Source organism: Bos javanicus, chromosome 8 (assembly GCF_032452875.1).
Source record: "Bos javanicus breed banteng chromosome 8, ARS-OSU_banteng_1.0, whole genome shotgun sequence".
In the NCBI taxonomy this organism is placed as follows: Eukaryota; Metazoa; Chordata; class Mammalia; order Artiodactyla; family Bovidae; genus Bos; species Bos javanicus.
The window spans coordinates 7,828,733-7,851,935 of record NC_083875.1 but is presented as its reverse complement, the minus strand read 5'-3'; the positions used below and the strand labels follow the sequence as shown (position 1 = coordinate 7,851,935).

The 23,203-nt window shown below is 40.9% G+C and overlaps 2 protein-coding genes across 15 annotated transcripts; both read right to left on the bottom strand.

Moving 5' to 3' along the window:
* Positions 1-1,441: 1,441 nt before the first annotated feature.
* Positions 1,442-8,170, bottom strand: LOC133252409 (disintegrin and metalloproteinase domain-containing protein 20-like). Of its 7 annotated transcripts, none has more exons than XM_061424976.1 (3): positions 7,998-8,170; positions 5,382-5,451; positions 1,442-4,116 (listed from the first exon to the last, which is right to left on the bottom strand). In XM_061424976.1, exon 3 carries the CDS (start codon positions 3,989-3,991, stop codon positions 1,724-1,726), a length of 2,268 nt encoding a protein of 755 aa, XP_061280960.1. In that variant the 5' UTR covers positions 3,992-4,116; positions 5,382-5,451; positions 7,998-8,170; the 3' UTR covers positions 1,442-1,723. The 7 variants fall into 7 exon arrangements, with proteins under 7 accessions (XP_061280960.1, XP_061280963.1, XP_061280962.1 ...); XM_061424979.1 differs by having other exon boundaries at positions 1,442-4,085; XM_061424978.1 differs by lacking the exon at positions 7,998-8,170 and adding an exon at positions 6,689-6,937.
* An 8,321-nt stretch (positions 8,171-16,491) lies between these two features.
* LOC133252408 (disintegrin and metalloproteinase domain-containing protein 20-like) lies at positions 16,492-23,203 on the bottom strand. 8 transcript variants are annotated; one of them, XM_061424972.1, is made up of 3 exons: positions 23,043-23,203; positions 20,431-20,500; positions 16,492-19,166 (listed from the first exon to the last, which is right to left on the bottom strand). In XM_061424972.1, the coding sequence occupies exon 3, from the start codon at positions 19,039-19,041 to the stop codon at positions 16,774-16,776; it is 2,268 nt and encodes a 755-aa protein (XP_061280956.1). In that variant the 5' UTR covers positions 19,042-19,166; positions 20,431-20,500; positions 23,043-23,203; the 3' UTR covers positions 16,492-16,773. The 8 variants fall into 8 exon arrangements, with proteins under 8 accessions (XP_061280956.1, XP_061280951.1, XP_061280953.1 ...); XM_061424967.1 differs by having other exon boundaries at positions 16,492-19,135; XM_061424969.1 differs by lacking the exon at positions 23,043-23,203 and adding an exon at positions 21,738-22,016 and having other exon boundaries at positions 16,492-19,135.

Genomic DNA, 23,203 nt, shown 5'->3' with positions numbered 1-23,203 from the left:
GGTTTAACACTCAGCAGCTTACCTTTGAGGACTGCTGTCTGTGGGTAAAATGTAGGGAAAACAATCCATTTGTTATTAATTTCGTTGTGTTAATCAGATGTTTACTTTTTATAAACTGATACTATTCATTTATAGTTTTACTTAAAATGACACATCCCACGTAAGTTTCTTAGTAATTTTTTCATGTTTAAATATCTGCTATGGTGGCTCAGAGGGTAAAAAATCTGCCTGCAATGCAGGAAATCCAGGTTCGATCCCTGGGTCAGGAAGATCCCCTGAAGTAAATGGCTACCCACTCCAGTATTCTTGCCTGGGAAACCCCATGGACAGAGTAGTGTGGCAGGCTACAGTCCATGGAGTCCCAAAGAGTCAGACATGACTGAGCAACTGGCACTGGCAGCTTTCTTTCATTGTTTCAAATAGTGGAGGTTTTGGTGTCCAGCATTTGCAAGTGGACTGCCAGCTTTATGAATCTAATAGCAACAAACATAATGGCAGTTCCCCAGCAGTGTAACAACGGGACCAAAGAAGGGCACAGCTAAGAAAATTCCTCCTGGGACCCGAGTCGTCAGCGTGTGTCTAGAAGGCTATGCACATGTGCTAAGGAGTAACTACCCACTTAGAACAAGGAGAGTATGGTATGGGCAGACTTGAAACACTTCCAGGCCACAGGGAAATTTATTACAAAAGGGCAAAACTCTCATTGGCTACTGGGAGTCAAGCACATTTTGACCAATACTAGCTGGAGAAAAGGCCACCCTGAATATCAGTGAAGGCATAGAATAAAACTGAGTATTTCAGACCAAATGGAGAATCTTAAACTGAAGTAGAATAGCCAAAATGAAACATAAAATTAAATGCCCCTTTAAAATCAAAGGGAAGAGGTAGTGTTCTTGGAATCATTGCAGAAGGTCCTGTGGCTCTAGTATGTGATCCCCGAGGAAAGGGTTAGCCCACCTGGTATGGGAAACTCAGGGATTTGGAGAACATTTAGACCTGGGACTCAAAACTGGGAGGCTACAATGCTTGGTAGCAGTGCCAGTATGGCTGAGACTTATAGTCTTGTTGGTTCTGAGTGTAACCAAATATGTATATAGCAGAAATTATGGTTGCTGCTAAGGCGAAAGCTGTTAATGAGACAATTCTGACATGAACACAAATCAAATTTTCCCTGGGTTTCAACTCTTTCTCTAGTTCCTGCCATTGGCAGAAAGGAACAGGAGAGGATTGGCATATAAGACATGTAATCTGTAGGTTACCAGTCCTTATGTGACAAGGCCAGAGTACAAGGAGGAAGGGCATGTGGGATAGAGGAACAGTAAATCAGACACACACACGAACACCATCCACAGACTGTCTCTGCTCCAGACACACACAGAGAATAATTCCATAAAAATTGACCACTTAAAATCGCTTAAAATAATGGAAAGTAGAAATAGGCTAGGGATTAGTAAATTTTGTTTACTGGTTGTTTATGGTCCCAAATGATTAGAAAAAGTTGGAATTTTCTGCCAATGATCTAGGACATATGTTATAACATTGTTACTTCCAGGAGATTACAATCTAATCCTTGGGAAAGATCACTAGGCTTTGGCAGTCTCTTGAAATAGGAGCTATTGGTTTTTCCTTGTTTGTTGTTTTTTCAGTAGGCACATTCTGTGTTTCTTCCTTAGGTAAAGTTAGAATATTCTGTGCTTACATCCTAAGTGAAGCCGTAACATGTCTAGTTTTTAGGTAGGTTTTGGGTAGTTTTCTCAGATTTTGGTGGAACAGCCTGTTCTTTTTCATCTTTCTTTTTTGGTCTCGTGAACAGCCAAAGCAAAAGCAACAGACATATTATTAGAAACAAAAGAAAAATCAGCAAATATGGTAGCAGGTTCCTCTTGTTCCCCCTTTCTTCTGTTTGGCGCTCAGGGGCTGGGCCACTGTCCACACTGCCTCCTCTGCCTTTTTCCTGGCAGACGGGAGGGCCCCACCCGTAGTTGCAGTGGCAGTGCTGTCTGTTGTTGCAGACTCCCCTCAAAGAGCAGAGCTGAGGTGAGCAGTTACGTGGAACAGTGGAATAAGAGACACACCTCCTTCTGATGCAGATGTTTTCGGGACCACACTTTGTACCATCGTTCACTGCACCAATATCAGCTATTCTTATCCCGAGGTGGTAGTCTGTACCCCAGCAAGTGTTATTTTCGAATTTAGTCCAATGCAGAGTAATATGATCGCTCATTACAGGAATTTCTTTGACGTTCTCACACTGAATCCTCCCACACAGGCTGTCTGCCATGTTGCATCTTATGTATGAGGTTTCTGTGATACCACAGTTACCAAAACGGTCACCTCGGGTATTTATTGCCCTGTAGCAATTCATGTCTGCATTTTTGGCCTCTTTGCCAAAGATTTGCCTACACTGTTCATCACGCTGATTGCATCTCCTTCCATAGCAGTAACCACCGCCTGTGCAGGAGGCCCCATTCTGCACGTACACATCATCTGGACACTGATTGGTTGTCCCATTGCACCACTCTGGAAGATCACATTCATTTGCTACTTTCCTACACAAGGTGCCTGGTTGGCTGAACATGCAGTTATGGCAACAAAGCCCAAAAGCGCAGTTGACACCAGCTGTCATAGTGCAGTTTAACTGACAACAGGGATCAGTGTTACATGTCTCTAAGGATCCACAGTCACACTCTTCTCCTTCATCAACCACACTGTTTCCACAGCGTGGCACCCTGATGACTGTCTGTGGCTTTGGTGTATTGTACAAACAGGATCTTCTACGACCAATGTTCCAATAATCAGCATAGCTGCAGTTGCTGAATTTAGTTGATACTTCTACTTTTGTAGACATTACGCACCTTGGTGCTCCACACTGACATGTTTTGGTATCATGATGTATACCCAAATTATGACCCACGTCATGAGCCACAATATATGAGTAAAAAGGAATCCCTTCATCATGGAAAGTCTCAATTGAACAGCTAAAACGAATTATACACGCTTGTGTATCATAAGCTAGGCCAAATGCTTTACCAAATTTCTTTTTTAGAAAAAAATGTGCAATATCATGGGGCAAACGATTTTGTAAGCCCCTTCGCTTCCATTTGCAAAAGTTCTTCAAGGTAACTAAATGGTTTTCTATTGTAATAAGGCTTCTTTTAGTCCATACCTCCATTCCCTTGAAACGTAACTCAAGATCCATTGGTTTAAACATGTCACTTACTCCATTTAAAACAAGGTATGCTTCTTTCTGAACCATCGAAAGATTACCGTCATGATGAAGATATCGACTGTAATCTATGACCACTGCCACTTCAAGAAAATAGTGGTGGGTCCACCAGCCTGTATAGTCACTTTGCATCAAAGTGGAATTAATACTTTCTTGAATCTTCAATTGTCCTGCTATTTTTTCATCTGTTAACCCACATTGAAAGTATGAAAAATTTGTCTCCTCATTGTCTAGCTTATATATTAGATGCTCAAATGCAGTAGAAAACCTTTTGGGTTCAATTTCATAAACAATGTCATTTGTCTGTAACATTCCTTGAAAGCCCCCGAAGCAGTTACTGAGGGAAACCAGAGACTCTGGGTCCCCCTCCACGTAACCACTGTAATAACAGTCATCCTGGACAAAAGGTTGGTCTTCCAGGAGAACACCCTTGTCTGCGTAGGTGAACACTGGGAAGTTTTTGGACAAAAAATTCTTCTTGACCTTTATATGAACAACATGTCTCTGGCCCCCAAAATGCAGTTTGTAAGAGAACCAGCCTTGAAGCTTCATGCCTCTGCCAGTAGGTGTTACCCTCCGGGGAATCACCACTTCTGGGGGGCCAAGTCTTTGGGCGTGCCCAAGCTGGGGCCATCCAGGAAGGAAGAGGAATACTTTCAGCCAGACAAGCAGGAGAGTAACCTTCATACACACCAGGAACTCACCAACACCTATCGCGGAGACATCATATCTAGCCATTGGTGGAAAAAGAGGGCAGGACAGCATACATCAGTGTTCAGTCTCCTCCGTCTGAGCTGATGTATTCAATGTTAACCTTTAGTTTGTTGTCTGGCAAAGTCATGCAGTCAAAGCAGCAGCACTAAAAGAAAAACAAATAAGTAGAACAGGGACTGGGTGGGAGTGATGAGCAAACCAAGATAGAGGAAAAAGGAAGGGTACAGGTTAGGATGAATGAGAGTTTGGCTTAAGACATGTCTGACGGGCTCTTAAGTAATGGTGAGGCAGAGTGAGACTGTGTGAGTACACACGAATGGTGACTGGCCTACGATGACACTTGTTGAATCTAGAGGAAGGGCACATAGTGATTCGTGATACAGTTCTTTATGTCTATTAATATGTGCAAACATTTCCACAATATATAACACAAAAGAGTCTTACTGGAAAGGTGAATGAATATCATCTTCTGATAAAGGAGTCTTGTGTTACACATTTGGATGTTATGATAATAAACTATAGGTCCTCCTTTTACTTACAAGTGAGAATTCTTTAATCATAATACTCAGGAGAGATATAAATATTCGCAGATATTATATTTTCTCATTGTCCATATGATGTATTTCCATGTAACAAGTCATTATTTGTCCTACGTCCTCTGCATTTCTCTTCATCTAAATCTATGAAATTGCAGGCGTCCAGCACTGCTAGCTTTCACAGCTTTGAGGATCTACTGTAATGCTACCTAATGCAATGACTGGTAGACCCAGGTGGCTGTGGGAGGGGGAATATGTTGGGTTGTTGATGGATGTTACTCAAATGTATTTACATTCTATAATACTGTTAAGAAGAACAGCATTTAAAAACCTGTACCCTTATAAAATGGAAGGAAATCAGGGTAGCTGGGAGGGTAGCAATTGAAAATTGTTATGTACTGAATGCAAAATAATCTTCAGAAGTAAAAAGGAAATCAGTGGCTCCTTGAAGGAGGAAAGCTTGGAGTAAGGAAATATTGTCTTAGAGTGGCAAAGACATCAAAGTCTCCACATTATAGGACTTTAAGGTAATCAGTTCCCGAGTGCAACCTCACAATGTATTACTTCATAATAAAAACAGGTAATACATATACCGTATGAAAATACCATCTACAGTTATCTCCATCATACAAATGTGTTATCATATATTTGTTAGCATGAAATATGACAACATGCCTGGCTGGCAATACTGATATTCTGCCTTCTTCTTTGACCAAAGCATTTAAAAAACATGTAATGTTCATACATGATGGTATACACTTAGAAAACATAAATGAACACACAGATCAAGATTATTAACCGGTCTAGAGCTCTAATTTGAACAGAGGTTTTAGGGGAAACAGCACATTGGGGATTTTTAAAAGTGCTTTCAATACTTTATATTTAAAATGCTTGCTTTAACTTACCTAGTGAAATATCCACTGTCTTTATCAGATCATGAAAATAATTCTGTTGTGTACAGTCAGAAGCCTTGGCCTAGTTGAAAAAGACACAGAAAAGCTAGCTCTGAGGATGCTAATTCAGGTTGATCCAGTCTACTTCCCACACTGGGTATAAAAATGAAGATGCGTGATTAAGGAAGGACCTACCATCTACTAGATCCTGTAGTCATTTCTGCTTAATTAGAAAATATTTTGTGTCTATGTTCCTTGACTTCCTTTCTCTGGAATCGTTTTTCTGTCATTTATGGAATTTTCATTACATAAAAGGAAGAAACAATGTCCTGTGTGCTCACACTTCTTCACAGAAAACCTGTTATTCCTAGTTAATTCTGCTAACTCTTTAAATCAAAAGGATAAGGTGACAATGTGTAGCCCAGCAGAGAAGATTTCCATTCTCAGAATCTCCATGTGCCATACAGACTAGACATTTGTTAGTAATTTGCTTTGATGATCAAACATACTTCCAGACCTCTAAACAGCTAGCCATCTCACTAAGCTGTGCTGTGCTTGGTCGTTTAGTTATGTCTGACTCTTTGTGACACCATGGACTGTAGCCCACCTGGCCCTCTGTCCATGGGATTCTCCAGACAAGAATACTGGAGTGGGTTGCCAGGCTCTCCCTTCAGGGGATCTTTCCAACCCAGGGATTGAACCCAGGTCTCCCACATTGCAGGCAAATTCTTTACTGTCTGAACCACCAGGGAAGCCCCTCATTAAGCTACCATTTACAATACATTCTTACTCTTAAACCAATTCTCAAATCAGTCCTACACAAACTTCAAAGAACTGGGCATCTGATTTACTAAGGTATTATCCACCAATAATTTCACTTACCTTCTGGGTACCAAGTGAGGGACCGTCTAGGTTAATTTCATAGCTCATTTTCAAAAATGATTAGACGTTGACTTAAGGACATGGCCTGTATCTTAATATCACCATAACTGCCCTAACTCCTACATAGTATGAAACTGTTAGCCACAACCTCACTCCTAATGAAAATTCACTCCTCAGATTTATAAAGGATGAAGATAACTTGTCATCATTTTCCCCCTTTTCAGGGCCCTTTATTTGACGTTTTACTACTGTAGTCTTGTTTTAGATCCCGTCAATTCAACCACTGTGGACTAAAATCCTCAACCCAAACTAGTGCAGATTTTTTCACTTGCTTTCACACTCTTAACAAAAACTGCAGAACTGCTCAGGAAGGAAATTACAGAGTATGTTTGTGGTAATTAATGAGTAAAAGGCAGGCTAAAATTGGCACGAGGTACCTGGTGTGTGTGCTGTGTGCTGAGTCATGTCCAGCTCTTTGCCATTCTGTGGACTGTAGCCCACCAGGCTTCTCTGTCCATGGGATTTCCCAGGCAAGAATACTGGAGTGGGTTGCCATTGTCTAGTCCAGGGCATCTTCCTGAACAGGGATTGAACCTGTATCCTCTTTCATCTCCTGCATTAGTAGGTGGATTCTTTACCCCTGAGCCACCTGGGAAGCCTGAGATGCCTGATACTTCGGTCAAAATGATGAAATAATGAACTGATACTTTCTTCAACACTTTGTTTTTAATACATTGAGCTTTTTTGCCTGCATATAGTGATATTGTTTAACTTGCTAGTTTTCTAAATTTTCTTTTCTGCCTGGATATAGTAATGTTGTTTCTTAACATGCTAGTTTTCTAAATTTTCTCTTCAGCACCTAGGACCCTCAGCTTAGCGATCTACTGTCTTTATCTCCACAAGTAGTTATTATTGAATTGAAAGGATGGTACTTTAAACCATAAAGCCACAAAATTTTTGTTTTGTGTATGTTTAATGCAGAATTTGATACCTCTGTCCTTTATTGTTGCAGCGAGTTGGTGGGGCACTTAACTTTTTAGATTGACTATTTATTTATTTATTTTTTCACTATTTAAGTAACCTGAGATCCTGGGGTATTAGGGTACTTTTCTTGTAGAAAGAGGAGCATATTTGACAAAATATCAAGGCTCCATAATGAAGGAAGATCCTTAAATGGAATCCTTAAATGGGATCTATTTTAGGACACCAACCTCTTAATTGTGAGTAGAATACTTGCAATTTTCACCTCTACATTCTACGTATGGGAATACATGGGATGAGAATAAGGATGATAGTCATTATATAGTCCTGGTCAGGGACTCTAGGGACACTGCTCACGAGGGAGTATAACCCTTTCACTAGTAATGTGGTACAGTGCCATATACTAGCACACACACTTCAACCTAGACTGCTACATGTTATCTCGTAGATTCCTTTTTTCATCTTTTCCACAGCTTCATCAAATTCAGTCATCTCGATATCATAATTAACACCTGCAGCCTCCCTTTCATTTACAGCCCAATTCAGTATTTTCCAAATTGCAAAAATGCATTTTTATACTATTTTTAAACTCTCAGTCAAGTAGAATAGAGCAGAATAGGACATAAAATAGGTCATAGACACCCCTCTAGTTTTGAAAAATTCACAAGAAATCATGTTGTGGTTGTAAGGTTGTATGTTTGTGAATTCATGTGTGCCCAAATTCTAGCACTTTTCCCTTCACAGTTAAATTCTTGAAACACTTACCACAGGTAGAATTAACGGTTACCATGGTATTTTCTAGTTATGACTTTGTGATAGTTTGTGCCACCAAGGTCTGTGAACAAAGATTTTAATGGAAACATCATATGACAAAGAATAAAAATATCTCCCCTTTCATCTCTTCCTTCTTTATGTTCCAGATTGAAGTGCTTAGCAACAAGGCTCCTTGAGTTCTAAAGACCATGGCAATTGGATAAAGGCCTTCCACATTCTGGCTTTGCCTTCTCCATCATCCTCTAATTACTCCTCAATATGAATAATCCTGAGTATAGTCCTTATTCCCATCCCATGTATTCCGGGCACGTAGTACACGTGTTTAGTGTTTTTTATTCATACTTTAGTGCTTTATTCATACTGTGTCCCTCATCTCAGATTATTTTCTCAGCACAAAACCTCATAATGAAACAGTTGAATTGCTTCAAGTTCCAGAAATAAGTTTGATCTGGTTTAAACCATTGTTCAAGGATTGAGGCTTCAGTAACCATCTATGACTTTCACTCTAAGGTCAAGGATAACTTAGAGACATTTCACATGTGTAAATAAGTGTGCCTCATCTATTACAAGAACTGTTGTCAGTAAAGAAGTGGCACAAAGAGATTACAAAGAAGAGCGAGATGAAGAAAGAGTGTGGGTGGTGATGCTAGCATCGTAGTGGCATAAGTTGTTCCTATTTTCTCTCCGCTTCATTTTACAGTTAATTTACCACCCTTGTATTAGCAAGACTGTTGATGCCAGGAGGGAGTTTGGGAAACAGTCATCATTTGTGCATCAGAAAATAAACAAGAGCTTGTTAAGGCCTTGAATTCCTTGGAATTGGATTAATAGTACCCATGGGGCTTCCCAGGAAGCTCAGTGGTAAAGAACCCGTCTGCCAATGCAGGAGATTTGGGTTCGATCCCAGGGTCAGAAGATACACTGGAGGGGGAAATGGCAACCCATGCCAGTATTCTTGCTGGAAAATCCTGTGGACAGAGGACAGTGGTGGGCTACTGTACATGGGCTCACAAAGAGTCAGACATGACTAAACAACTGAGCACACACACATGGTCTTTTCTAGCTGTAGCCCTGCCATTGGAGAAGGCACTGGCGACCCACTCTAGTGCTCTTGCCTGGACAATCCCATGGACGGAGGAGCCTGGAAGGCTGCAGTCCATGGGGTCGCTAAGAGTTGGGCATGACTGAGCGACTTGACTTTCACTTTTCACTTTCATGCATTGGAGAAGGAAATGGCAACCGACTCCAGTGTTGTTGCCTGGAGAATCCCAGGGACGGGGGAGCCTGGTGGGCTGCCGTCTATGGGGTCACACAGAGTCGGACACAACTGAAGTGACTAGGCATAGCATAGCATGTATGTGAACGCTAAGTTGCTTTAGGGTCTGACTCTCTGTGACCCTATGGACTGTAGCCGGCCATCGAGTCCCTCTGTCCATGGATTCTTCAGGCAAGAATATTGGAGTGGTTGCCATACCCTCCTCCAGAGGATCTTCCCCTGTCTCTTATGTCTCCTGAATTGGTAGGTGGGTTCTTACTGCTAGCACCACCTGGGTAGACCAAAGCTAGAGGTAGTAACAGAATTCCAGCAGAGTTATTTACAATCATAAAAGACGATGCTATTAAAGTGCTGCACTCAATATGTCAGCAACTTAGGAAAACTCAGCAGTGGCCACAGGACGGGAAAAGGTCAGTTTTCAGTCCAGTCTTAAAGAAGGGCAATGCCAAAGAATGTTCAAACTACAGTACAGTTGCCCTCATTTCACATCTGAGGCAAGGTAATTCTCACATCCTGCTGTGTACTGCAGGGCTTCAGAGCCCTCACCAAAGTCACCCACTAGCCTCAGCCCAGGCCTTGGGGCAGCAGTGAACCTCTCTCCCATTCTGCTCTCTGCAACCTAATAGCAGTGGCAGTGTGCTGGGTCGCAGTGTGTGGGACCTAGTGTCCCACTTTGGGTGGCCTGAGGAGCCTGAGAGCCAGCTGGGTTGGGCGCCTGGCTTCTTTAGAGATGACAGCTGGGTGGAGCCTGGGGACCCGGCCCTGAGGGAGCTGCCAACTGAGCTCTGTCTCCTCTTAGCCAGGACCAGGACCTTGGAGGGTGAAAGTTGTACCTTGGCACCTTGCCCTTTCTTGTCAAGTCGGAGAACAACATTCATTTAGTAGAGATTTACAGAAACATCGTCACCTGACCATGACCTGACCTCAAGAACAAAGGATCTAAACCAGGAGATTTGCAACAACTAACCTCATCCCTCCCTCACCTTTTTTGCTTTTCAAAGGGCTTTGATGAGAGCTTTCAGTAATTTGGGGGTTCTTAGAGCGTGAGCCACTCATCTGTTTACATGGCCCTGCAATAAACCTTTCTGTCTTCCAAACTGCAGTGTTTTAGCATAGTTTGGCCTCACTGTGTGTTGACACTTGGACTTGCGTTGTTCAGTAACACAGGGAGAAGCATGCAATGAAGTTAATTCTACTGTTTCATCCGGCAGAAAGTGGCTTTTTAAAAAGTTCTGAGCGAATCACCCCATCATGTAGAGGTCCTGGCCAAAAGAGACATCGGCTGAGGGCAAAGAGAACAAGAAATGGAAACAAGGAATTTCTGTCATCCGAATACACATACACAGGATCTAATTTATATATCCTTGTATATATTATAAATTAAGCAGCATTATCATTTTTTCCTCCTTGCTTTTCTCTCTTACCTTGAGATATGGCAAATGGGTGTTGGTGAACTTTATAATTTGGTACTTAGAACACAGACTATCAAAGTGAGATTATAAGTGACTTAGAAAAGGAATGAACAGTACTCAAAGATAGAGCCAACAGGCAGATGGGATATTTGATATTTCTTTTTGAAGCCACCTTCCTTCCTCTTGGAACTGCCAGGTGGGTTCCCAACTGGAAGTGACCCCTGTCTACAGCTCTTCCACTTACTTTTTGGTTTTCCAGTTTGCTGACTACAGATTTTGGGGCCTCTCATCTCCATACTCTGGTGACCAATTCTGAGCTCTGTCATCAAGGGATGTGTGAAATGGAGAGCAGGAAGTGTAACTTCCTGTGGGAAACCAGTGAGCTAAGTTCTGAGGAGAGCTGCTGTTTCACTTCACTCTGAAGGTAGGCCTACCTCAAAAATAAAAGAAAGTTCAGGTATTCCACTTACTGGCTCTGTGTCAAGAGTACCATTCATTTCTTTTCTGGTTCACTCATATTTGTATCACCTCTTGGTTCTGTGTCTCAGGGGGACCCAGCTTTATGATTATGGTCTAGAGTCCTTTCAGACTCAAGCTTAGAGTCTCTTTCTCTAGCCCTTAGTGTGAACTTTGTACTCAACCAATTCCCGGTGTTAAATCTTCCTTTTTAATGTAGTGGAGGAGTTTTCCTAGTTTGCAGTGGAAGCCAGGCTGATGCAAATAAATTATTTTAATATCACTCCAAATTATAATTACTTCTTTGTGATTGTTTCCAGGAAACATAATTTTATGTTGTTTATTACCCTAGTCAAATAATTACTGGAAATCTCAGTAGGAATCAGTTCAGTTCTGTCGCTCAGTCGTGTCTGACTGCTTGCAACTCCGTGAATCAACCACACCAGACTCCCAGTCATCACCAACTCCCAGAGTTGACTTAAAGTAATGTCCATCGAGTCGGTGATGCCATCCAGCCATCTCATCCTCTGTCGTCCCCTTCTCCTCATGCCCCCAATACCTCCCAGCGTCAGAGTCTTTTCCAATGAGTCAGCTCTCGCATGAGGTGGCCAAAGTATTGGAAGTTCAGCTCTAGCATCAGTCCTTCCAAAGAACACCCAGGACTGCTCTCCTTCAGAACGGACTGGTTGGATCTCCTTGCAGTCCAAGGGACTCTCAAGAGTCTTCTCCAACACCACAGTTCAAAAGCATCAACTCTTCGGCGCTTAGCATTCTTCACAGTCCAAACCTCACATCCATACATGACCACTGGAAAAACCATAGCCTTGACTAGATGGACCTTTGTTGACAAAGTAATATCTCTGCTTTTCAATATACTGTCTAGGTTGGTCATAACTTTCCTTCCAAGGAGTAATAGTCTTTTAATTTCATGGCTGCAGTCACCATCCGCAGTGATTTTGGAGCCCCCAAAATAAAGCCTGACACTGTCTCCACTGTTTCCCCATCTATTTGCCATGAAGTGATGGGACCAGATGCCATGATCTTCGTTTTCTGAATGTTGAGCTTTGAACCCACTTTCTCACTCTCCTCTTTCACTTTCATCAAGAGGCTTTTTAGTGCCTCTTCACTTTCTGCTATAAGGGTGGTGTCATCTGCATATCTGAGGTTATTTCTCCTGGCAATCTTGAATCCAGCTTGTGCTTCCTTCCAGTCCAGCATTTCTCATGAGGTACTCTGCATACACGTTAAATAAACAGGGTGACAATATACAGCCTTGATGTACTCCTTTTCCTATTTGGAACCAGTCTGTTGTTCCATGTCCAGTTCTAACTGTTGCTTCCTGACCTGCATATAGGTTTCTCAAGAGGCAGGTCAGGTGGTCTGGTATTCCCATCTCTTGAAGAATTTTCCACAGTTTATTGTGATCCACACAATCAAAGGCTTTGGCATAGTCAAGAAAGCAGAAATCGATGTTTTTCTGGAACTCTTTTGCTTTTTCCATGATCCAGCAGATGTTGGCAATTTGATCTCTGATTCCTCTGCCTTTTCTAAAACATCTGCAACATGAACATCTGGAAGTTCACAGTTCAAGTATTGCTGAAGCCTGGCTTGGAGAATTTTGAGCATTACTTTACTAGCGTGTGAGATGAGTGCTATTGTGCGGTGGTTTGAGCATTTTTTGGCATTTCCTTTCTTTGGGACTGGAATGAAAACTGACCTCTCCCAGTCCTTTGGCCACTGCTGCATTTTCCAAATTTGCTGGCATATTGTGTGCAACACTTTCACAGCATCATCTTTCAGGATTTGAAATAGCTCAACTGGAATGCCATCACCTCCACTAGCTTTGTTCCTAGTGATGCTTTCCAAGGCCCACTTGACTTCACATTCCAGGATGTCTGGCTCTAGGTGAGTGATCACACCATCTTGGTTATCTGCATCTTAAAGTCTTTTTTGTACAGTTCTTCTGTGTATTCTTGCCACCTCTTCTTAATATCTTCTGCTTCTGTTAGGTCCATAGCGCTTCTGTCCTTTATCGAGCCCATCTTTGCATGAAATGTTCCCTTGGTATCTCGAATTTCCTTGAAGAGCTCTCTAGTCTTTCCCATTCTGTTGTTTTCCTCTGTTTCTTTGCATTGATCACTGAGGAAGGCTTTCTTATGTCTCCTTGCTATTCTTTGGAACTCTGCATTCAGATGCTTATATCTTTCCTTTGCTCCTTTGCTTTTCACTTCTCTTCTTTTCACAGCTATTTGTAAGGCGTCCTCAGACAGTCATTTTGCTTCTTTGCATTTCTTTTCCATGGGGATGGTCTTGATCTCTGTCTCCCGTACAATCACGAACCTCCGTCCATCGTTCATCAGGCACTCTGTCTATCAGATCTAGTCCCTTAAAACTATTTCTCACTTCCACTGTATAATCATAAGGGATTTGATTTAGGTCATACCTCAATGGTCTAGTGGTTTTCCCTACTTTCTTGAATTTAAGTCTGAATTTGGCAATAAGGAGCTCATGATCTGAACCACAGTCAGCTCCCGGTCTTGTTTTTGCTGACTGTATAGAGCTTTGGCATCTTTGGCTGCAAAGAATATAGTCAATGTGATTTCGGTGTTGATCATCTGGTGATGTCCATGTGTAGAGTCTTCTCTTGTGTTGTTGGAAGAGTGTGTTTGCTATGACCAGTGCATTCTCTTGGCAAAACTCTATGGGCTTTGCCCTGCTTCATTCCGTACTCCAGGGCCAAATTTGCCTGGTACTCCTGGTGTTTCTTGACTTCCTACTTTTGCATTCCAGTCCCGTATAATGAGAAGGACATCTTTTTTGGGTGTTAGTTCTAAAAGGTCTTGTAGGTCTTCATAGATTCGTTCAACTCAGTAGGAATAATTCCTTAAAAAATGATGAAATTATTTCAACTTATCAGAAAATGTATACATCTCCTATGTTTCCAGTAAACGTTTACATTTTACCACATTGTTTGTTTCTCTACTCACTGATTTTTAATATATATGACAATTGTTATTTGTATTGACTTGTAAGAATCCTTTACTTATTGTTTAAAATATTTTGTATTTTGTAAACCTTCTTCTTAGCTTTTAGAATTTTTATAGTAGGATTTTATATGTAGAAATTCCTGTAAGCTACATTTAATGGCAGCTTTTATGTTTATTTTTCAGTTCCATAGTTTTTGACTCTCAATCTAATTGTTCTGGGTCCTGAGATAAAAAGTTAATATAAATAGTGAGATTCACTGTGCTGTGCAGCTGAAACTAATAGATTGTAAATCAACTATACTCAATAAGAATGTAAAAGTTAATGTAAGTGGTGACAAAGAAGAACACTGATTTATTCCCAGTTTCACTGGGAACTTCATTTTAAAGAATGTTCAATGATTAATTTTCAATGATATTTATTATTAGGTTAGGAAAGCTTGCTTTTATTCCTACCTGGCTATGAAGTACTTTTCATTGTCAAAAGAGTTTAAATGTTATTAGGAAAGCTTGCTTTTATTCCTACCTGGCTATGAAGTACTTTTCATTGTCAAAAGAGTTTAAATGTTATTTAAGGCTTTTTCTGTATGTGCTGCGATGAGCATATGTTTTATGTTTTTAACATCCAGTAAGAAATTATATAAACGACGCTTGCCTTTACAGAAATAAACCCTACTTTGTGAAAATGTTATTTTCTTCCTTCTGCTGAAGATGTTATTTCCTCATATTTGCTGAATTTGATATACTTGTTATTTGTGATTTTTGTTCGATCTCTGTACATGAAGTCGGTATTTCTTTCTTGTATTGTTTTTGTCCAGAGTTTTACTGGATGCATAATATTAGTTAAATACCTTATCCTTTAGTTTTATCCTGTAAAGTAATTTCTGCTTGTGAATAACTGAGGTCTGTTCCTTAAGGTTTAACACTCAGCAGCTTACCTTTGAGGACTGCTGTCTGTGGGTAAAATGTAGGGAAAACAATCCATTTGTTATTAATTTCGTTGTGTTAATCAGATGTTTACTTTTTATAAACTGATACTATTCATTTATAGTTTTACTTAAAATGACACATCCCACGTAAGTTTCTTAGTAATTTTTTCATGTTTAAATATCTGCTATGGTGGCTCAGAGGGTAAAAAATCTGCCTGCAATGCAGGAAATCCAGGTTCGATCCCTGGGTCAGGAAGATCCCCTGAAGTAAATGGCTACCCACTCCAGTATTCTTGCCTGGGAAACCCCATGGACAGAGTAGTGTGGCAGGCTACAGTCCATGGGGTCCCAAAGAGTCAGACATGACTGAGCAACTGGCACTGGCAGCTTTCTTTCATTGTTTCAAATAGTGGAGGTTTTGGTGTCCAGCATTTGCAAGTGGACTGCCAGCTTTATGAATCTAATAGCAACAAACATAATGGCAGTTCCCCAGCAGTGTAACAACGGGACCAAAGAAGGGCACAGCTAAGAAAATTCCTCCTGGGACCCGAGTCGTCAGCGTGTGTCTAGAAGGCTATGCACATGTGCTAAGGAGTAACTACCCACTTAGAACAAGGAGAGTATGGTATGGGCAGACTTGAAACACTTCCAGGCCACAGGGAAATTTATTACAAAAGGGCAAAACTCTCATTGGCTACTGGGAGTCAAGCACATTTTGACCAATACTAGCTGGAGAAAAGGCCACCCTGAATATCAGTGAAGGCATAGAATAAAACTGAGTATTTCAGACCAAATGGAGAATCTTAAACTGAAGTAGAATAGCCAAAATGAAACATAAAATTAAATGCCCCTTTAAAATCAAAGGGAAGAGGTAGTGTTCTTGGAATCATTGCAGAAGGTCCTGTGGCTCTAGTATGTGATCCCCGAGGAAAGGGTTAGCCCACCTGGTATGGGAAACTCAGGGATTTGGAGAACATTTAGACCTGGGACTCAAAACTGGGAGGCTACAATGCTTGGTAGCAGTGCCAGTATGGCTGAGACTTATAGTCTTGTTGGTTCTGAGTGTAACCAAATATGTATATAGCAGAAATTATGGTTGCTGCTAAGGCGAAAGCTGTTAATGAGACAATTCTGACATGAACACAAATCAAATTTTCCCTGGGTTTCAACTCTTTCTCTAGTTCCTGCCATTGGCAGAAAGGAACAGGAGAGGATTGGCATATAAGACATGTAATCTGTAGGTTACCAGTCCTTGTGTGACAAGGCCAGAGTACAAGGAGGAAGGGCATGTGGGATAGAGGAACAGTAAATCAGACACACACACGAACACCATCCACAGACTGTCTCTGCTCCAGACACACACAGAGAATAATTCCATAAAAATTGACCACTTAAAATCGCTTAAAATAATGGAAAGTAGAAATAGGCTAGGGATTAGTAAATTTTGTTTACTGGTTGTTTATGGTCCCAAATGATTAGGAAAAGTTGGAATTTTCTGCCAATGATCTAGGACACATGTTATAACATTGTTACTTCCAGGAGATTACAGTCTAATCCTTGGGAAAGATCACTAGGCTTTGGCAGTCTCTTGAAATAGGAGCTATTGGTTTTTCCTTGTTTGTTGTTTTTTCAGTAGGCACATTCTGTGTTTCTTCCTTAGGTAAAGTTAGAATATTCTGTGCTTACATCCTAAGTGAAGCCGTAACATGTCTACTTTTTAGGTAGTTTTTGGGTAGTTTTCTCAGATTTTGGTGGAACAGCCTGTTCTTTTTCATCTTTCTTTTTTGGTCTCGTGAACAGCCAAAGCCAAAGCAAAAGACACAGTAGTAGAAACAAAAAAGGAATCAGGAAATATGTTAGCAGGTTCTTCCTGTCCATCCTTTCTTCTGTTTGGCGCTCAGGGGCTGGGCCACTGTCCACACTGCCTCCTCTGCCTTTTTCCTGGCAGACGGGAGGGCCCCACCCGTAGTTGCAGTGGCAGTGCTGTCTGTTGTTGCAGACTCCCCTCAAAGAGCAGAGCTGAGGTGAGCAGTTACGTGGAACAGTGGAATAAGAGACACACCTCCTTCTGATGCAGATGTTTTCGGGACCACACTTTGTACCATCTTTCACTGCACCAATATCAGCTATTCTTATCCCGAGGTGGTAGTCTGTACCCCAGCAAGTGTTATTATCGAAATTAGTCGAATGCAGAGTAGTATGATCACTCATTAGAGGAATTTCTTTGACGTTCTCACACTGAATCCTCCCACACAGGCTGTCTGCCATGCTGCATCTTATGTATGAGGTTTCTGTGATACCACAGTTACCAAAACGGTCACCTCGGGTATTTACTGCCGTGTAGCAACTCATGTCTGCATCCTTGGCCTCTTTGCCAAAGATTTGCCTACAGTGTTCATCGCGCTCATTGCATCTCTTTCCATAGCAGTAACCACCGCCTGTGCAGGAGGCCCCATCCTGCACGTACACATCATCTGGACACTGATTGGATGTCCCATTGCACCACTCTGGAAGATCACATTCATTTTTTTCTTTCCTACACAAGGTGCCTGGTTTCCTGAACATGCAGTTATCACAACAAAGCCCAAAAGCACAGTTGATACCAGCTGTCACAGTGCAGTTTAACTGACAACAGGGATCAGTGTTACACGTCTTTAAGGATCCACAGTCACACTCTTCTCCTTCATCAACCACACTGTTTCCACAGCGTATCTCTGTCACGAGTGTGTGTGGATTTGGTGTATTGTACAAACAGGATCTTCTACGACCAACGTTCCAATAATCAGCATAGCTGCAGTTGCTGAATTTAGTTGTTGCTTCTACTGCTTCAAACATTATGCACTTTGGTGCTCCACACTGACATGTTTCGGTATCATGATGCATACCCAAATTATGACCCACGTCATGAGCCACAACATATGAGTAAAAAAAAGTCCCTTCATCGTGGAAAGTCTCAACTGAACAGCTATAACGAACTGCACACGCTTGTGCATCATAAGCTAGGCCAAATTCATTACCAAAATTCTTTTTTACAAAAAAATGTGCCACATCGTGGGGCACACGATTATGGAAGCCCTTTTGCTTCCATCTGCAAAAGTTCATCAAGGTATGTGTAATGTCTACTACTGAAATAAGGCTTTGTTTAGTCCATATCTCCATTCCCTTGAAAAATACCTCAAGACCCAGTGCTTTCATAAGGTCACTTACTCCATTTAAAACAAGGAACACTTCTTTCTGCACAAGCGAAGCATTACTACTATGATGAAGATATCGACTGTGATCTACGACTACTGCCACTTCAACAAAATAGTGGTGGGTCCACCAGCCTGTATAGTCACTTTGCATCAAAGTGGAATTAATGCTTTCTTGAATCTTTAATTGTCCTGCTATTTTTTCATCTGTTAACCCACATTGAAAGTATGAAAAATTCATCTCCTCATTGTCTAGCTTATATATTAGATGCTCAAATGCAGTAGAAAACCTTTTGGGTTCAATTTCATAAACAACGTCATTTGTCTGTAACATTCCTTGAAAACCCCCGAAGCAGTTACTGAGGGAAACCAGAGACTCTGGGTCCCCCTCCACGTAACCACGGTAATAACAGTCATCCTGGACAAACGGTTGGTCTTGCAGGAGAACACCCTTGTCTGCGTAGGTGAACACTGGGAAGTTTTTGGACAAAAAATTCTTCTTGACCTTTATATGAACAACATGTCTCTGGCCCCCAAAATGCAGTTTGTAAGAGAACCAGCCTTGAAGCTTCATGCCTCTGCCAGTGGGTGTTACTCTCCAGGGAATCACCACTTCTGGGGGGCCAAGTCTTTGGGCGTGCCCAAGCTGGGGCCATCCAGGAAGGAAGAGGAATACTTTCAGCCAGACAAGCAGGAGAGTAACCTTCATACACACCAGGAACTCACCAACACCTATCGCGGAGACATCATATCTAGCCATTGGTGGAAAAAGAGGGCAGGACAGCATACATCAGTGTTCAGTCTCCTCCGTCTGAGCTGATGTATTCAATGTTAACCTTTAGTTTGTTGTCTGGCAAAGTCATGCAGTCAAAGCAGCAGCACTAAAAGAAAAACAAATAAGTAGAACAGGGACTGGGTGGGAGTGATGAGCAAACCAAGATAGAGGAAAAAGGAAGGGTACAGGTTAGGATGAATGAGAGTTTGGCTTAAGACATGTCTGACGGGCTCTTAAGTAATGGTGAGGCAGAGTGAGACTGTGTGAGTACACACGAATGGTGACTGGCCTACGATGACACTTGTTGAATCTAGAGAAAGGGCACATAGTGATTCGTGATACAGTTCTTTATGTCTATTAATATGTGCAAACATTTCCACAATATATAACACAAAAGAGTCTTACTGGAAAGGTGAATGAATATCATCTTCTGATAAAGGAGTCTTGTGTTACACATTTGGATGTTATGATAATAAACTATAGGTCCTCCTTTTACTTACAAGTGAGAATTCTTTAATCATAATACTCAGGAGAGATATATTATTCGCAGATATTATATTTTCTCATTGTCCATATGATGTATTTCCATGTAACAAGTCATTATTTGTCCTACGTCCTCTGCATTTCTCTTCATCTAAATCTATGAAATTGCAGGCGTCCAGCACTGCTAGCTTTCACAGCTTTGAGGATCTACTGTAATGCTACCTAATGCAATGACTGGTAGACCCAGGTGGCCGTGGGAGGGGGAATATGTTGGGTTGTTGATGGATGTTACTCAAATGTATTTACATTCTATCATACTGTTAAGAAGAACAGCATTTAAAAACCTGTACCCTTATAAAATGGAAGGAAATCAGGGTAGCTGGGAGGGTAGCAATTGAAAATTGTAATGTACTGAATGCAAAATAACCTTCAGAAGTAAAAAGGAAATCAGTGGCTCCTTGAAGGAGGAAAGCTTGGAGTAAGGAAATATTGTCTTAGAGTGGCAAAGACATCAAAGTCTCCACATTATCGGACTTTAAGGTAATCAGTTCCCGAGTGCAACCTCACAATGTATTACTTCATAATAAAAACAGATAATACATATGCCATATGAAAATACCATCTACAGTTATCTCCATCATACAAATGTGTTATCATATATTTGTTAGCATGAAATCTGACAACATGCCTGGCTGGCAATACTGATGTTCTGCTTTCTTCTTTGACCAAAGCATTTAAAAAACATGTAATGTTCATACATGATGGTATACACTTAGAAAACATAAATGAACACACAGATCAAGATTATTAACCGGTCTAGAGCTCTAATTTGAACAGAGGTTTTAGGGGAAACAGCACATTTGGGATTTTTAAAAGTGCTTTCAATACTTTATATTTAAAATGCTTGCTTTAACTTACCTAGTGAAATATCCACTGTCTTTATCAGATCATGAAAATAATTCTGTTGTGTACAGTCAGAAGCCTTGGCCTAGTTGAAAAAGACACAGAAAAGCTAGCTCTGAGGATGCTAATTCAGGTTGATCCAGTCTACTTCCCACACTGGGTATAAAAATGAAGATGCGTGATTAAGGAAGGACCTACCATCTACTAGATCCTGTAGTCATTTCTGCTTAATTAGAAAATATTTTGTGTCTATGTTCCTTGACTTCCTTTCTCTGGAATCGTTTTTCTGTCATTTATGGAATTTTCATTTCATAAAAGGAAGAAACAATGTCCTGTGTGCTCACACTTCTTCACAGAAAACCTGTTATTCCTAGTTAATTCTGCTAACTCTTTAAATCAAAAGGATAAGGTGACAATGTGTAGCCCAGCAGAGAAGATTTCCATTCTCAGAATCTCCATGTGCCATACAGACTAGACATTTGTTAGTAATTTGCTTTGATGATCAAACATACTTCCAGACCTCTAAACAGCTAGCCATCTCACTAAGCTGTGCTGTGCTTGGTCGTTTAGTTATGTCTGACTCTTTGTGACACCATGGACTGTAGCCCACCTGGCCCTCTGTCCATGGGATTCTCCAGACAAGAATACTGGAGTGGGTTGCCAGGCTCTCCCTTCAGGGGATCTTTCCAACCCAGGGATTGAACCCAGGTCTCCCACATTGCAGGCAAATTCTTTACTGTCTGAACCACCAGGGAAGCCCCTCATTAAGCTACCATTTACAATACATTCTTACTCTTAAACCAATTCTCAAATCAGTCCTACACAAACTTCAAAGAACTGGGCATCTGATTTACTAAGGTATTATCCACCAATAATTTCACTTACCTTCTGGGTACCAAGTGAGGGACCGTCTAGGTTAATTTCATAGCTCATTTTCAAAAATGATTAGACGTTGACTTAAGGACATGGCCTGTATCTTAATATCACCATAACTGCCCTAACTCCTACATAGTATGAAACTGTTAGCCACAACCTCACTCCTAATGAAAATTCACTCCTCAGATTTATAAAGGATGAAGATAACTTGTCATCATTTTCCCCCTTTTCAGGGCCCTTTATTTGACGTTTTACTACTGTAGTCTTGTTTTAGATCCCGTCAATTCAACCACTGTGGACTAAAATCCTCAACCCAAACTAGTGCAGATTTTTTCACTTGCTTTCACACTTTTAACAAAAACTGCAGAACTGCTCAGGAAGGAAATTACAGAGTATGTTTGTGGTAATTAATGAGTAAAAGGCAGGCTAAAATTGGCACGAGGTACCTGGTGTGTGTGCTGTGTGCTGAGTCATGTCCAGCTCTTTGCCATTCTGTGGACTGTAGCCCACCAGGCTTCTCTGTCCATGGGATTTCCCAGGCAAGAATACTGGAGTGGGTTGCCATTGTCTAGTCCAGGGCATCTTCCTGAACAGGGATTGAACCTGTATCCTCTTTCATCTCCTGCATTAGTAGGTGGATTCTTTACCCCTGAGCCACCTGGGAAGCCTGAGATGCCTGATACTTCGGTCAAAATGATGAAATAATGAACTGATACTTTCTTCAACACTTTGTTTTTAATACATTGAGCTTTTTTGCCTGCATATAGTGATATTGTTTAACTTGCTAGTTTTCTAAATTTTCTTTTCTGCCTGGATATAGTAATGTTGTTTCTTAACATGCTAGTTTTCTAAATTTTCTCTTCAGCACCTAGGACCCTCAGCTTAGCGATCTACTGTCTTTATCTCCACAAGTAGTTATTATTGAATTGAAAGGATGGTACTTTAAACCATAAAGCCACAAAATTTTTGTTTTGTGTATGTTTAATGCAGAATTTGATACCTCTGTCCTTTATTGTTGCAGCGAGTTGGTGGGGGACTTAACTTTTTAGATTGAGTATTTTTTTTTTTTTTCCACTATTTAAGTAACCTGAGATCCTGGGGTATTAGGGTATTTTTCTTGTAGGAAGAGGAGCATATTTGACAAAATATCAAGGCTCCATAATGAAGGAAGATCCTTAAATGGAATCCTTAAATGGGATCTATTTTAGGACGCTAACCTCTTAATTGTGAGTAGAATACTTGCAATTTTCACCTCTACATTCTACGTATGGGAATACATGGGATGAGAATAAGGACGATAGTCATTATATAGTCCTAGTCAGGGACTCTAGGGACACTGCTCACGAGGGAGTATAACCCTTTCACTAGTAATGTGGTACAGTGCCATATACTAGCACACACACTTCAACCTAGACTGCTACATGTTATCCCGTAGATTCCTTTTTTCATCTTTTCCACAGCTTCATCAAATTCAGTCATCTCGGTATCATAATTATCACAGCCTCCTTCCTTTCATTTACAGCCCAATTCAGTATTTTCCAAATTGCAAAAATGCATTTTTATACTATTTTTAAACTCTTAATCAAGTGGAATAGAGCAGAATGGGACATAATATAGGTCACAGATACCCCTCTAGCTTTGACAAATTCACAAGGAATCATGTTGTGTTTGTAAGGATATGTGTTTCTGAATTCACATGTGCACAAATTCTAGCACTTTTCCCTTCACAGTTAAATTCTTGAAACACTTACCACAGGTAGAATTAATGGTTACCATGGTATTTTCTAGTTATGACTTTGTGATACTTTGTGCCACCAAGGTCTGTGAACAAAGATTTAAATGGAAACATCACATGACAAAGAACAATAAAAATCTCTCCCCTTTCATCTCTTCCTTCTTTATGTTCCAGATT